The sequence below is a fragment of the Typopeltis vanoorti genome, chromosome 13 (genome assembly GCF_054136105.1).
Source record: "Typopeltis vanoorti isolate ZY-2024b chromosome 13, IOZ_Tvanoo_1.0, whole genome shotgun sequence".
NCBI lineage: Eukaryota > Metazoa > Arthropoda > Arachnida > Uropygi > Thelyphonidae > Typopeltis > Typopeltis vanoorti.
In genome coordinates, this window is record NC_143561.1 from 72910022 (window position 1) to 72926174 (window position 16153).

Consider the following 16153-nt stretch of genomic DNA (forward strand, 5'->3'; position numbering starts at 1 on the left):
TAGAATATTCTTCATGTTTTACAATCTTTCAAGTCAAGACCGCATGGTCACTTTCACCAATCTGAGGCAATGTTGTACCTTGGTTATGGATAGCTCTTCTGATCCTCTGACCAGGTCCACTCTACTGCCTCTAGTCTCCTTCATCACATGCTGCCTTAAGTAATTATCTCTTAGCAGGTTTATAAATTCTCTTTCCTTCCTGCCATGTGATTCTTCTTCCTTCCAGTGCCTTCACACAGACACCTGCTTTCACCCTAATTGCTTAAGTTTCCCCGAATTTGCACTTCAGCATGCTCGGTGAACAAAGCTCTCTCCAAACTCCTAACACCAAAACCATTTAGATGCATTTCATCAGCAATGTACAAATCCTTCCATCAAACAGAGACCACAGATCCACAAATTCTACTTTATTTGTTTTGCACAATCTACATACAGACTCATTGACTATCACTGCCCTCCTCCTTGGTTTGCCTCTATCATAGCCTGGTAGGAGACTTACAATCTTTTCAGTTTTTGCCTCTTTTAACAACTGATTTACATCCTCTCTCTCGTAGAATACTTCTCACCTCTCAAATCATTTGTACCAACCAAGACAATCATTTCCTTTGACTTACCTTTTTGCATCTGGATGGTGTGGCTAATATCGTGAATTTTTGTACCCAGGGAAACACGATTTTTCACACTTTTGTTAAGTGCTCTCCTGATCGTTGAATCTCCATACATAATTTTCTCCTTAACTTGTTTTTCTTGTTTGTTCAGTTGGTCTTTATTATTCCTTCGGATCACATGTTTTTTTCTCTTTTCAGCCCCGCTAATCTCTTGTTACTTCTGCAGTTTTTCAATTTCACACTTTGTCTTATGAAGGATAACATTTAAGTGCATTATTTCTTTATTAATGTCCATTTCGTTCTTCTCTATTTCCACAGCCTCATGTTCGACATTACTAACACCATTTTCCATCTTACTATCAGTAGTTTTTGTGTTCTCATCACCTAACAGACACTCATTTTTGAAACACTTAACGCATACTCTCTCTCTCCAGTTTCAATTTCCTTCCACATATTCTTTAATTTTCTCAACGAATACATTTCACACATGACAATGAATAAAATCCTGCAAATTCAAATTGCCAGACAATGTGGTCTTTGCCGCCATTGTTCATCACATTGATGCCATGCCAACAATATCACAATAAAAATGTTATAAGGATGCTACATACTCTAAAAATGCAAAAACCTAACACTAATACACTATGATACACTAATTTTCTAAGGAAAAAAAACACAATAAAACAGATTAAAAATCACTAATTGTACACAAGCACTCACAATATAACCTCGAACCAATCAAATTGCCACAAGTCATCACTTTTGTTTTGCTGATGTTTAAATCAAACCCAGTGGTTTTGTTTTCCTTCTTAACCAACAGAATCAACTGTTCCAGATATTCTTTAGTTTCTGCTATAAGGATTGTATATCTGTATATCTCTTATATTATTTATCCTCCTGCCACTAATCTTAGTTCCTGCTGGGTCTGCCTTAGTTGGCCATTCTCATAATATATTTACTATAAATATTAAAAAGATAGGATGTCAGTATACAACCCTTCTACACCCCTTTTTCCACTCGAACATAGCCTGTTTCTCCAAACTTTTTACTGAAGCTTCTTAGTTGTCATCATCATCATCATCATCATCAAATTCCTGCCATGTACCCTCAAGGGGTGTACAGGATATGACAGTACTACATGAAAAAAATTACATCATTACTAACTTCCTATCTACAATTTTCCTCCAAATCAGTCTGTTACTTGTCAAGACTCCAACATTATCAGATCTTATATTTCTGTCATCTAAGGCACTTTGTACCGTATCAATCCACCTATATCTTGGTCTTCCTCTGGGTCGTTTTCCTGCCAACCTGGCAGAGAACACTTGTTTTGCTAATCTTTTCTCTCCCATTCTATTTAAGTGACCATACTACCTGGGATTAGCTCTGTAACGCATTCCTGGATGCTGCCAATGTTAAGTTCTTTTCTAATATCCTCGTTTTTAATATGATATTGTCATTGATGCCATCTGTTCACGCCTCTAATCTTTCTCAGGACTCTCATATCTGCAGTCTCTAGTCTTTGGTCAAGTGTTTTACTTCTGACCCAGCTCTCAGATCCATAAGTTAAAACTGGTTTGAACACTGTCTTATATACAGCTAATTTAGTGTTCCGACTAATTTCTCTCTTATTCCATATGAATTTATTCAATTGACTTCCCACCATACCAGCTTTGCTGATTCTGTTGTCCATTTCTGTATTTAATTTACCATCTTCAGTAAAAATCGTGCTTAAGTAGCTGAAACGTTTTACTTGTTCCACAGGTTCTCCATTCATAACACAGTTGACATTTTCAATGATTCTGCCTATTTTCATTGTCTTTTTATTGCTGACCTTCAACCATATCTATTACAACAGTTATTCAATTTAGTCAGAGAATCTTGTAGAGGATTTATTTAGAAGTATAACATCATCCGCATAAAGCAAAGAGCTGACATTAACATCTCTAATTTTGATATCATGTTTAATACCACTTTCCTTCATAATGTGATCCATATATATAATGAATAACAGAGAGGATATAATGTACATCCTTGTCTCACAGCAGATTTAACATTAAACCATCTTCCTGTACTTCCTTCAATTCTAACAGCTGACTTACAACTCAAATAAAGACTAAGTATTGCTTGATATAATGCCCCATTGACACCATATAACCGTAGCGTATTGAATAGCTTCTCTCTTGGCATCTTGTCATATGCCTTTTCCAAATCAACAAAACTTAAATACAGATCTTTGTTATATTCCCATGCTTTCTCGACTATTTGTCGTAAAGTGAAGATCTGATCCTGACAGCCTCTATTTGGCCTGAATCCAGCTTGTTCTTCACCAAGCTTTTCTTCCACAATTCTTATCAACCGTTTCTCAAGTATACTTGCATAGATCTTGCCAGGAACACTCAGTAGGGAAATACCTCTGTAATTCTCACATTCAGTTTTATTTCCCTTTTTATATATAGGTACTATGAGAGCTCTACTCCAATCATCGGGAATTCGTCCCTCTGTCCAGGCTTTCTGAACTATGCAGTGCAGCCACTGTAAGACTAATTTTGTGTGTGATCTATACAATGAAAAGCTTTCTTATAATCAATAAAAATCAGTGAATACTTCCTTCTGAAATTCTCTTGATCCTTCCATAATCCATCTCATGTTTGCTGTCTGATCTCTAGTTTCTCTACCTCTTCTAAAATCTGCCTGTTCTTGTGGTATTTCTCTATTCACATATGGCTCCAGCCTTTGTTGGATCACTTTCAGCATAACTTGCATGTAAAAATAAAGCAATGGTATGGTTCTGTAATTCTCATCATATCTGGGATTTGTGTGTTTTCCAATCTCTAAGCCAATATACAGTAAAACCCCTTTTTTTCACTTTTCAGGGGACTGATGGAAAAAAATGTAAATAGCAGGAAATGTAAAAAAACATTAAAAAAGTCTAAAAGATGACTTACTACTAGTATGTGAGTTTACATACTAGATTACAAAATTTAATAACTGAAAATAAATGAATTTACAATTACTTACATTTATCTATTTAAAAAAATCTTTAATTGTTGTTTGTTTTTGCTTTTCATTTTTTTTGACATAGCGCCAGGTTGCTTTGCATTGAGTTCAATACTTGACCTGGTTTTTACTATCGTGTTCAAAGTGAACATGGAGAGTCCAAGATCTTTTGCTAAATGCACGCACACGTGTTCCGGCATGCCAATCTACACATCGCAGAATTGCCATCTTTTCTTCTACCGAAATACATTTTCTGTCTTTTTTCTCCATGGATAACATAATAATCCACCAACCGCAACTTGAAAGCAACTTTCACACGCTAAATTACATAGCAGAAATTCTGCAATATCAATTCATACTGTGATTGAAAAATCACGTTATCGCTCATCACTACATTACTGCTGCAAGCATGCAAGTCACCGTGATGGCAGAAACGAACTACAGCCGAACGCAATGCCATCTGGGAACAGAAATGCACAGATTTCCGCTGAAATCGATTTGAAAATCAGTATTGCCACCCGAGAAAAAAACGCAAATCATGGGAAATAACGTCCACATCAAGTTGTTAATGGCGGGAAAACAGTATATTGTAAGAATATTCTTTAAGATGGGTCCAACGGAAAATGATGTAAATGGCAAGAAAACTTAAATTGTGGGAACATAAAAACAGGATTTTACTATATTTTCTTCCAAACCTATTGACAAATTTCAGTTCATACATTGACTACTTAATCTCCAGTTGCACTTAATAATTCCACTGACACTCCCATCAGCTCCAGGAGCTCTTCCTTTTGACAACTATTCTGTTGCTGATATCATTTCACTTTTCATGAGTTCCTCAACAAATTCTCTCCTTTCAAATTCCTCTTCAATATTACTATCTCTTTTTTTGTACAAATCATCTACATACTCTCTTTCCATTTTTTTTTTTCACTTCTTGCTCTTCCATGAAGCTTTTTCTTGTAGTACTTTTTACTACTAATCTAGGGATAAACTTCCCTGTAACTTATCTCTGTAAATAGATCTCTTGTGCTACCTGTAATGTTACTTTCTTCAATTTCCTTACACTTCTTGCTTAGATGTTTTTCTTTATATTTATTAGCCTGTCTCTGGAAATCTGTGCTCAGTTGTCTAACCCTTTGTTTTTCTGAAGTTTCATTTTCCTTCTTCTAATTTGATACTGATAGCCATTTGATTTATACCCGTTTATGCTGTTTTATTTATTTACTATGTATTTATTACCTTGTGTACTGTTGAGTCATGTATTGGTGGAATATGATGTTTGTTGTCATTGTGCCAAAAATCAAACCAAAAACAATCCTGGCATGAGATCATTACCCTGCTCATTTGAATACCAGAAATGGTTGGGAAAAGATCATTCCAGATCATTTAACCCTTATTCCATTCACAGTAGTGCTGTGCTTTAGATTTACATTTCGTGGAATGGACATTCGCGTCTGGTAGAACACGTTACATATACTTTTAAAGGATGTGGGAAAAATCATGTTCTTTGGTTGAAACATGAGAAAATTTTTCTAACATCTGCAACTGCTCTGAAGAATGACCTCAATTATTAAAGTTATGGTGGTTCCTGAAGCTTCCCAGGATTTAAAAAAAAAAAAAAAATAATAATAATGCATGAATGATTAAATTTAAGTATGTGAATTTAGATTGGGTAAATCAATTCAGTTTAGCATATAATTTCATTAAAACAATCGAGATAATAAGCAGGACTGGGCCAGTAGCAGTGTCATGCTTCTGGTAATTCCATCCATCCATCAATAGCTCTAATAGGCACTTAAGCGCCCACAGCCTTCCAAGAATCCTTGGATTTCCAAACCGTAATATGAGGATAAGGCTACCCCTATGCCCCTAAGTATTCTTGTCTGTAAATTGTGTGTGTTCTACTGGCCGGTTTGACTGTTCTGAGGGAGGAAAAAACCCTCTACCTTTGTATGAGACTGGCTAACTCACCTTTAGTCAAAAGAGACTGGATAAAGGTTCCTCATGTCATGGACAGGAATCAAATCCAGGTCTTTCCAACCAAAGGGTTTAGTCTATATTGACTGAGCTATGGAGGCCCTCTGGTAATTAGAGAGAGATTTTTTTTTTCTAAGATTTATCGTACAACTTAGAAATGTGCATCAAGATAGTGCATATGGTGATGGCATACTTATTTCAGATAATACCTGAATGTATTCATCTACAATAAATAGGACACTTATATTGTGGATTTAATAATAATAAAATTAGTGTTTTCTAGATAACACTAAATCTGTTTCCAAATGCAAATGTATTGTTTCCTGGATTATCAAGAAGGTGATCTATCTTGATTTTTTTTTGTGGGGCTAATTTTTTTCATAAGTAGAATTGGAAAGTAAATTTCACTATAGTGATGAATATGTAAAAATTTAATAAAACTTGCAGCCTAACTGTAAATTATTTTCTATAATATACATATGATGATATATTTTATTATTTTATTTTATTTATTTTTTTTTAAATCTTATAGCCATTCTCATTTGGTTTGCTGGCAAAATTTTGATATAGTTTGCACTTTTATGGAGTGTGAAAAAAAAAATATAAATTACAAGCAAATAATAAATACACAAACACAGTGCTTTTTAACAATCTGTTATTAATGTAATTGTTGAAGATACCTGTCATTTGATTTAATGGCACTATATTCCAAGAACTTACTTGTGAGTGGCTCTCAGTTCAAGGATTTTGAAGATAGTACTACAATCAGTAATGTATTGTGATGTGATATGGTAAGGCATCATTAAATTTGTATAAAAAACACCTAACTTTGGTTAGAAAAAAAAAAAAAATTCTATTTATACATCAGTTCAGTTCTTTATTTTTGAGATGTAAATACTACATATTGGGAGAAGAGGAAGTGGTTTACCATCTTTTAGCACTTTAACTTGGCCTCATATTCTCTATTTGATAAAGGTGTAAACAAAATATGAGGAGCTCCCAGAAAGTAAACTCTGTTCAGAATTTACATGGGAGGGGTTGTGCATGAGGGGTAGCATAGTGACTCTTTGGCTAGCTAACTGTTGACCATTTTACTTTCATCATATTATCATTTTTTGTCTTTCATGAATAATTTATAATGAGTACTATGATAAAAAAAAATACCAGTTGCAAGGTTTGTGATGTGATATGGTTTTAATTGGTGGAAAATAAGTTTAATTTCTGTAGAAATTCACTGACAACTTTGTAAGGTTTATGAGCCTAATATAATGAATGACAGTAGGTTAGGTTAGACAGCAGTGTCATTTGTTTAAAGAAAGGTGCAATAATGTTTACAAAGAAGAGCACAGTGGCCAGCCAATTTGGTTGAAAGGGTAAACACGAAAATTCATAAGAATGGTCATTTCACCATATATATTCATGGAATATAAGAAGTTGTGTGCCAGATGGGTCCCTAAAATGCTGACCAATGGACATAAACAGCAATCAGTGGAATCAACTCAAAATTTTTGGAGCATTATGAAAATGAAGGAGGTGAGTTTTTTATTTTTTCTTGCATCATGACTAGTGACAAAACATGGATTTCATACAAAAACATTGAGTCAAAACAACAATCAATGCAGTGGTGCCATTCATCATCTCCAAAAGCAAAAAATTCAAATAGTTACCTTTGGTCTAGAAAATGATGGAATAATCTTCTGGGATCAAAAAATGGATCTTTCTCATTGATTTTCTTCAGCAAGGAACCACTATTAATGCTGAGGATATTATGAAATGCTGAAGAAACTCAGATGAGCACAGAACAAAAGATGAGGAATGCTGTCATCAGGGATCATGCTTTTGCATGACATCGTGCGAGTTCACATTGCAGCTTGAACTGTCCAGCCAATTCAGAAGTTTGGGTGAGAACCTTTTGGCCACCCAACCCTACAGCCTGAACCTTGTACCCAGTTACTACAAGAAAATTTATTCTTTGTTCCTGCATATGAAGCAGCAGCTCTTATTTCAACGCTTTGAAGACGGTGAAGAAATGAAGAACCGTATGATTCAGTGGTTGAACTCACTGGTGGCAGACTTTTTGACGTAGGTATGAAGAAACTGGTGCCATGATACCAAAAATACCAGGAAGTTAGTGTTGACTGTGGAAAAATAAAGTATATATGTAGATATTTTAGTGTATAATTATATAATAAAGCTTTTTTTTTCCTTCTCTTCTCTACTGGTTGTTTTTAAATTCTTGACTGGACCTTACTTTCTGGACATGACCTGTATCTTCAACAGTGTTGAAGATGCATGCCCTGTATCTTCAACACTGTTTCTCATTGTCAAGAAGGATTAAAGAAATATCAGTTTTTGAAAAAAAAAAAAAATACACATTTATCAAACACACTACATGGAATAATTAAATGTGCTTCATTATTGGCTTCTGGTAATCTACACCATAGAACTAAGGAAGCCTGCACACGTTTAATCCAGCGCAAATTTCAGTCAATGCACTTTCATCTGCCGATGTGCTGCTTGGTTTCTGCTTGACTGTACCCATTAAGAATGTATGTTAATTTCTCATCACAGACTGCACATAGTGTACCACATTTCTCTCACTTCATACACGACTAATTAATGCATACATGCTTTGAAGGCAACACTTAACTGATTTGATTTAATTTAGTCATACTATGAATGTCATATTTATAATATGAATGTCTTTTATTCTCCAAGGGCAGTAGGCAAGACCATGATTATTCATAAAATTATGTCTTCATGAATTTCCTAGGTGTTGCATATAGGCCTGAATGCACATCCCTGATATTACAATAAATTTATTTAAAGGCATTCTGGGAAGAATCATTAATTATGCATAATTACAGTATGTGATTTGTATTCTGATGGTTTCTCAACTAATTTGTTCCTTTATTTTAAATAAAACTGAAATGTTTTATGTTCACTCTGTTTTTGTAAGGAGAATGAAATCAGTATTTGGCACATTTGCTTAAAATGATTAAAATGGAGAAAATTAAAATGTAACTGTAAATCACTAATTTATGTTATTCATATTCCAGCTAGGTCAAGATATAATCATGATGTGGTTTTCATTTTGCATATATTTAGAGGATACTTAATTAAGATTAAGTAAATTTAAGAATTTTTCACAGTTAAGCAGATGATATAAGTTTCTCTAATTATGCTTAATTACTAATTTTGATATATTAAAACTCATTGAAATCACTGTCTCAAGTTTAGAATTATACATTTTTACAATAGAGAGAATGAAGAGAGAAGAGGAATAAGGAGATTTTCTGATGAAGACAGACGTAGAAGGCTACATCCTCCCAGTCGAAGATTCGAAAATAGGCATCGAGAATTTAGGGATCGTAGAGTGCAAGATAATACAGACAGAGATAGGGAGCGAGAAAGGGAGAGGGATCGGGAAAGAGAAAGTCGACCTGTGAGAGAACGTGAAAGACCTAGCAGGGATCGCAATCCTGTTGATCGTGACCGAAGTAGAAGTCGTAGTCGATCTCGAAGTGCCAGTTGGGACAGAGCTCGTTCTAGGTCACGATCAGGTTCATGGTCATCACCTTCAAGATCTAGATCAAGGTCATGGTCTAGATCAAGAGAAAGGTCAAGAGGTAAGCAGCAACAGCACAACAAGTGACTTTTCATTGAAATGTCTATTTTGAAATGCCTTTTAAAATTGCAGAATTTGTATATTTTCATCATTAAGTTTTCATTGTTGCTTAACATCCTTTCAAATTAATTCATTTGCAAATGCATCTGAACAGCATGTTCAGTGCTAGCTGAATATGTATTTATGTATCAATATGCATTTATTGATCTTGTGACCTTTTTAAATGCAAGTATGTTAATATTAACAGGAATGAACGTGTGGACAGACTTATGTGTTCGTCGAACATGTTGTTTATTATTTTAACGGTATAATAGAACACAGAAACTAAGTAAATAATTAATTTATTCACTTGATGCTGATATTTCGCTGGTATTATAACCAGCATCTTCAGAGCACAAAAACACTGTTTGTCACAATACGCGAGACTAAAACAACATGGTGTACATTAACAAAATTGTAGCAGCAACACAAAGACTAGAGTCCTGATTTTGGCGCCCTCTATCTGGAAAAAAAAAAAAAAAAAAACGCTATCATATATTGCTAGAGTCCTAGAAAAGTGCTAGTTTTTCCTTAATATGACTGTCTCCCAGATCTTCGGCAAGTTAATACAGCCATATTTGTTGAGATTTAAGGAACACCATACAACGACCGCAATTACAACAAGACCTCGTCGTTGTGAATCTATCGTCACTCACCTTAAGCAAAGAAGCCACAACTGCTTTAAGTCGAGGGCACAACTTTGCCATAACTCCCAAGCAAGTTCCAAAAGCCGAAATAATGGCGTCCATCGAACGAGGAATTTACGACCTGCCTCCAACAATAGCTAACAACATACGTTTAGATGTGGCCAACATCCTAATCAAGTCCAAGCCTCCAAAAAGTAATATCCCACATAAGGAATTCATGGCTATAAAAGAGCTACACAACAACAGCCAGATTACCATAACAAAAGCAGACAAAGGAAATGCAACCGTGGTGATGGACACAACTGAATATGAAAACAAAATGCACACACTATTACAAGATCAGTCAACATACAAAATTATAGATCGCAATCCCACCAACACACAAAAGAATAGGGCACGAAAATTATTAAAAAAAGTCACTTCCTGGCCCAAAGACACAGTTAACAAACTCAAACCCTTCCATGTTAGAACACCGAGGATCTATGGATCACCAAAAATTCACAAACCAGGCACACCCCTACGCCCAATTGTGGACAGTATAAATAGTCCCACATACAAACTGGCTAGACATTTAGCTAAGCTACTAGCCACTCTCACTAACAATTCTCCCTCCTTTATCAAAAATTCAGCACACCTAAAAAGCATCTTACAACACCTCACCCTAAAAAGCTCAGACTTAATAGTAAGCTTTGACATCACTTCACTATTCACAAATGTACCACTAATAGAAACCCTCAATCTACTGAAGTCACACTTCCCCCCTGATATATTTGAACTATTCAAATTCACAATACATGCAGGATATTTCACATGGAAAGGGAAAATATACAAACAAATTGATGGGACAGCCATGGGCTCCCCCCTTTCTCCCCCCCTAGCCAACTTTTACATAGAACACCTGGAAAAACAAGCAATCAATACAGCCACTCTCAAACCAACACTTTGGCTACGCTATGTTGATGATGTGCTTGCCATTTGGCCACATGGCCCTGAGACATTGAAAACATTCCTAGCACATTTAAATAGCCAACACCCAAAAATCCACTTTACTATGGAACCGGAAGCCAACAACTGTCTGCCCTTCCTGGATACACTCATTACACGTCTCCGAGATGGTTCCTTATCATTTTCAGTTTTCAGAAAACCCACACATACAGGCAGATACTTACACAAACAATCACACCATCATCCTTCTCAACAATATGGCATTTTAAAAACGCTAACCCATAGAGCGAGAGCAATCTGTTCAAATGACAAGGCTCTTACTGCTGAACTGACTCACTTACGCCACACCTTCTTGGCCAACGGCTACAATCCACAAAAAATAAACAAAATACTAAACACTCCTAAGAAACCCCTCCCACCATCCACCACAGAGAACTACAACAAAACAGTCACCATCCCTTACATTAAAGGCACATCCGAAAAGATCTCAAGAATTCTCATTAAACATAAACTACGCACTACATTCAGACCATGTAGCAAATTAGCCACCCTCATCCGCTCACCCAAGGACAGCATTCCTCCTTTATCACATCCAGGAGTCTACCAAGTACCCTGCTCATGCAATCAAGCCTACTACGGTCAAACAGGAAGAACTGTGAATATCCGCATCAGCGAACATAAACGATACGTCCGGAAATATCATTATGGGAAGTCGGGCCTAGCAGACCATGCTCTGGATACCCCTGCACACAGGATCAACTGGAAAAACACAAAAGTACTACACAGAAACCCATATAAATCAGAGAGATTGTTCTTAGAGGCGACAGAAGCCCTAAAACACACCCCAAATCTCAACAAATATGGCTGTATTAACTTGCCGAAGATCTGGGAGACAGTCATATTAAGGAAAAACTAGCACTTTTCTAGGACTCTAGCAATATATGATAGCGTTTTTTTTTTTTTTTTTTTTTTTTTTTTTTTTTTTTTTTTTTCAGATAGAGGGCGCCAAAATCAGGACTCTAGTCTTTGTGTTGCTGCTACAATTTTGTTAATGTACACCATGTTGTTTTAGTCTCGCGTATTGTGACAAACAGTGTTTTTGTGCTCTGAAGATGCTGGTTATAATACCAGCGAAATATCAGCATCAAGTGAATAAATTAATTATTTACTTAGTTTCTGTGTTCTATTATACCGTTAAAATAATAAACAACATTAACAGGAATGAGTTTCATATTGGCACACCTTTACCTCCTGTTTCAGGAGATAGCAAATTTATTGCTTTTAATCAGTGTTATTTTGCATTATTCTTGAGTAAACTCATTAACTCTCTGAGACTTTTAGTTAGTTTTGGAAAAGGATTTAATAACAAATTTCTGTGGTTGTTTCACAGTAATAATCAAATGCATATTTGGCAGCACTGTCATAATAAATAATGACCACAGAAGGAAATCTTAACAAAGCTGTTTTCAGCTATAGTTTTTGTTTTTAATGTCACTTAATTCAAAGGAATAGTTCCTTCCTCCATTTCCTTCTAAAAAAAAATAAATAAAAGATCAGTGTGCAGTCTGTATATTCATCCAACAGAAACATAAAAGCATTTGTGTGTAGGAGTATCATTGTGGCATGAGAAAAGTAGCTGTTTGTATCCAGTGTATTGAGCTCAGGCATATAGTGTTTTTTTTTTAATGTGAATCTCACCTATTAGAGATTGTAAACTTACATTATATTTGTATTAGTACCATGTTGAGTCTGGAATAGAACATAATCTGGAAATTCTGCTGTAGTCTAGAGCAGGATTTCCAGATTATGCTGTACTCTAGAGCAAACATAAAACTTTTTCAAGGCACTTGAGGCTTGCGGTTAGCTGGGTGGTGCTCTTAAAATAAGGGATGAAATTCATCTACCATGTAAAGTATTCATAAGCATCCATGACCTGCTAGCTGGTAGTATACTTGAAGCAAACAATAATTAAAGCACACTACACCGAATGAATGCAAAGAGTCTCAAAATTTATCTTAGTAGTAAAGATAAATGGCTATTAATTATCTTACAATAAATATGTCCTTCACCTTGTATAAGTGCTTAAATCACTCCCAATATCAAATTTAAAAAATGTGGGAAAATCCAGTTTTATGGAAAATATTAGGAAAGAAAAAATTAATTTCAAATGTAACTGATTAGTGATTAGATTAGGTGAGTGCACTTGCCAACACAATGTGGACTGTGAATCACCAAATCTAGTGCTTACCACTCAAGCTAAAAATAAATAAATAAATAACCTTAATAAATATCCTTATCATCATCATCAAATTCCTGCCAAGTACCTTCAAGAGGTGTACAGGATATGAGAGTACTACATGAAAAATTTACATCATTACTAACTTCCTATCTACAATTTTCCTCCAAATCAGTCTGTAACTTGTCAAGACTCCAACATTATCAGATCTTATATTTCTGTCATCTAAGGCACTTTGTACCGTATCAATCCATCTATAGTTTGATCTTCCTCTGGGTCATTATCCTGCCAACCTGGCAGAGAACACTTGTTTCACTAATCTTTCCTCGCCCATTCTGTTTAAGTGTCCATACCATCTTAGATTAGCTCTGCTCACGCATTCCTGGATGCTGACAACTTCACGTTCTTTCCTAATATCCTCGTTTTTAATATGATATTGCCATTGATGCCATCTGTTCACGCCTATAATCTTTCTCAGGACTTTCATATCTGTGGTCTCTAGTCTTTGGTCAAGTGTTTTACTTCTGACCCATCTCTCAGATCCATAAGTTAAAACTGGTTTGAACACTGTCTTGTATACAGCTAATTTAGTGTTGCGACTAATTTCTCTCTTATTCCATATGAATTTATTCAATTGACTTCCTACATACCATCTTTGTTGATTCTGTTGTCTATTTCCATATTTAATTTACCATCTTCACTAAAAATCGTGCCTAAGTAGCTGAAATTTTTTACTTGTTCCACAGGTTCTCAATTCACAACGCAGTTGACATTTTCAACGATTCTTCCTATTTTCATTGTCTTTGTCTTTTTATTGCTGATCTTCATACCATATCTATTACAAGAGTTATTCAATTTAGTCAGGGAATCTTGCAGACTTGTAGCAGATTTATTTAGAAGTATAACATCGTCTGCATAAAGCGAAGAGCTGACATTAACATCTCCAATTTTGATATCAGATTTAATACCACTTTCCTTCATAATGTGATCCATATAGATAATGAATAACAGAGGGGATAATGTACATCCTTGTCTCACACCAGATTTAACATTAAACCATCTTCCTGTACTTCCTTCAATTCTAACTGCTGACTTACAACTCAAATAAAGACTAAGTATTGCTTGATATAATGCCCCATTGACACCATATAACTGTAGCGTATTGAATAGCTTCTCTCTCTCTCTCTCTTGGCACCTTGTCATATGCCTTTTTCAAATCTACAAAACTTAAATACAGAACTTTGTTATATTCTAATGATTTCTCGACTATTTGTTGTAAAGTGAAGATCTGATCCTGACAGCCTCTATTTCACCTGAATCCAGCTTGTTCTTCACTAAGCTTTTCTTCCACAATTCTTCTGAACCGTTTCTCAAGTATACTTCCATAGATCTTGCCAGGAACACTCAGTAGGGAAATACCTCTGTAATTCTTACATTCAATTTTATTTCCCTTTTTATATATGGGCACTATGAGAGCTCTACTGCAATCATCGGGAATTCGTCCCTCTTTCCACGCCTTCTGAACTATGCAGTGCAGACACTGTAAGACTTTTATACCACCATATTGCAGCATTTCTGGTCGAACATCATCTCTCCTGTTGCCTTTCCACATTTCAAGTCTTTGATGGTTTTTTCTACTTCAAGTATGGATATGTATTCCTCACTGTTTGCCTGTTGAGTATGTTTCACCACTGAGCTATCACTGCTTGTTTCATTTATCCATTTTTCGAAGTAATTACTCCATACTCCAAGGATATCTTTTTCTCCCATTTTCATTTCACCTTTATTATCACTAATTGCTTTTATAGCACTCTTTTCTCCATTTCTGAGCCTCTTCAACAACCTCCACAATATTTTGCCACCTTCTTGATATTTATTTTCTCTGTTCTTGCCAAAGTCCTCCCATGACTTTTGTTTAGCTAGTTTTACACAGTGTTTAGCTTTCTTACATTTGTCTCTGTATTCTCTAAGAGCACAAGCTCACTTATTTGCCTGGAACTTTTGATATGCTTTCTTCTTTTCCTTCACTGCCTCTTTTACTTCTTGTGTCCACCATGGAGTTCTGATTTTTCTATCCTGGCAGACAATGTCACCACATGCCTCTCTGGCTGAATCAATCAGGCTTTTCTTCAACGTTTGCCACTTAATCTCCAAGGTTTGGTTTCTGTTCTCAAACTCTTTCATTTTCTTTTCAATAATCTTTGTGTATTTTAGTCTGCAGTTCACATCTGAGAGCTGCTCAACTTTTATTCGCTTTAAAACTATCTTACATGTTATTCTTTTCAATATGAAATTCAATTTTATCCTGCTCAAGACTAAATAGTGATCACTTCCAATTTCAAATCCTCTGTACACTCTGGTGTCCTGCACCAGGGAGAAAACATCACTATCAACAATAACATAGTCAAAGAGACTTTTTTTTATTCCTTGCCTCTTCTCTCCATATGAATTTCTGCACATTTTTATGTTGATACATGATGTTAGTAATAACCAATCCATGTCCTGAGCAGAAATCCAACACACATTTGCCGTTATTATTAGCTTTACTCTTTTCTCCAAATTTTCCCAAAATATTTTTGTGTCTAACAATCACTTCTTACTCTGCTATTTAAATCCCCAACAAGGACCAACTTTTCATTTTTCATTGTGTCAGTAGCTTGCTCTAGAGCCTCAAAAAAAATTCTTCCACTTCTGCCTTAGTAGAGCCTTCTGTGGGACCATAGGCACAAATAAGTCTCGTCCAGTTCCCCATTCTGATAAAATTGCCCATATCACTCTACTTGAGACTGCCTGCCATTCAAGAAGATTAGCTTCTTATTTAGTGTTGAATACTATGGCTACTCCTTCTTTTCCTTGATTGTCATTGTCTGAATATAACATTTTGTATTTATTGCTCAGAAAGATCTCACCAGATTTTGTCTTTTTTTTTTTTTTTCCAGTCACCCCTATTATATCGATCTGGTACTTATCTAATTCCTCAGCTAGCTCCATTTCTTTGCCATTCAGGCTTATGTTGATAGTACTGATCTTCAACTCTGGTGATATTCAGTTGGGGTTTGTCTTTTAGGGT

At 35.5% G+C, this 16153-nt stretch overlaps 1 protein-coding gene across 1 annotated transcript in view; it reads left to right on the forward strand.

The window, feature by feature from the left end:
* swm (Zinc finger protein swm) overlaps nucleotides 1–16153 on the forward strand; it is a 370656-nt gene that overhangs the window by 90221 nt on the left and 264282 nt on the right. Inside the window, exon 5 of the mRNA XM_090402359.1 lies at nucleotides 8850–9217. Coding sequence (XP_090258485.1) covers nucleotides 8850–9217 — 368 coding nt within the window. The remainder of the gene's footprint in view (nucleotides 1–8849; nucleotides 9218–16153) is intronic.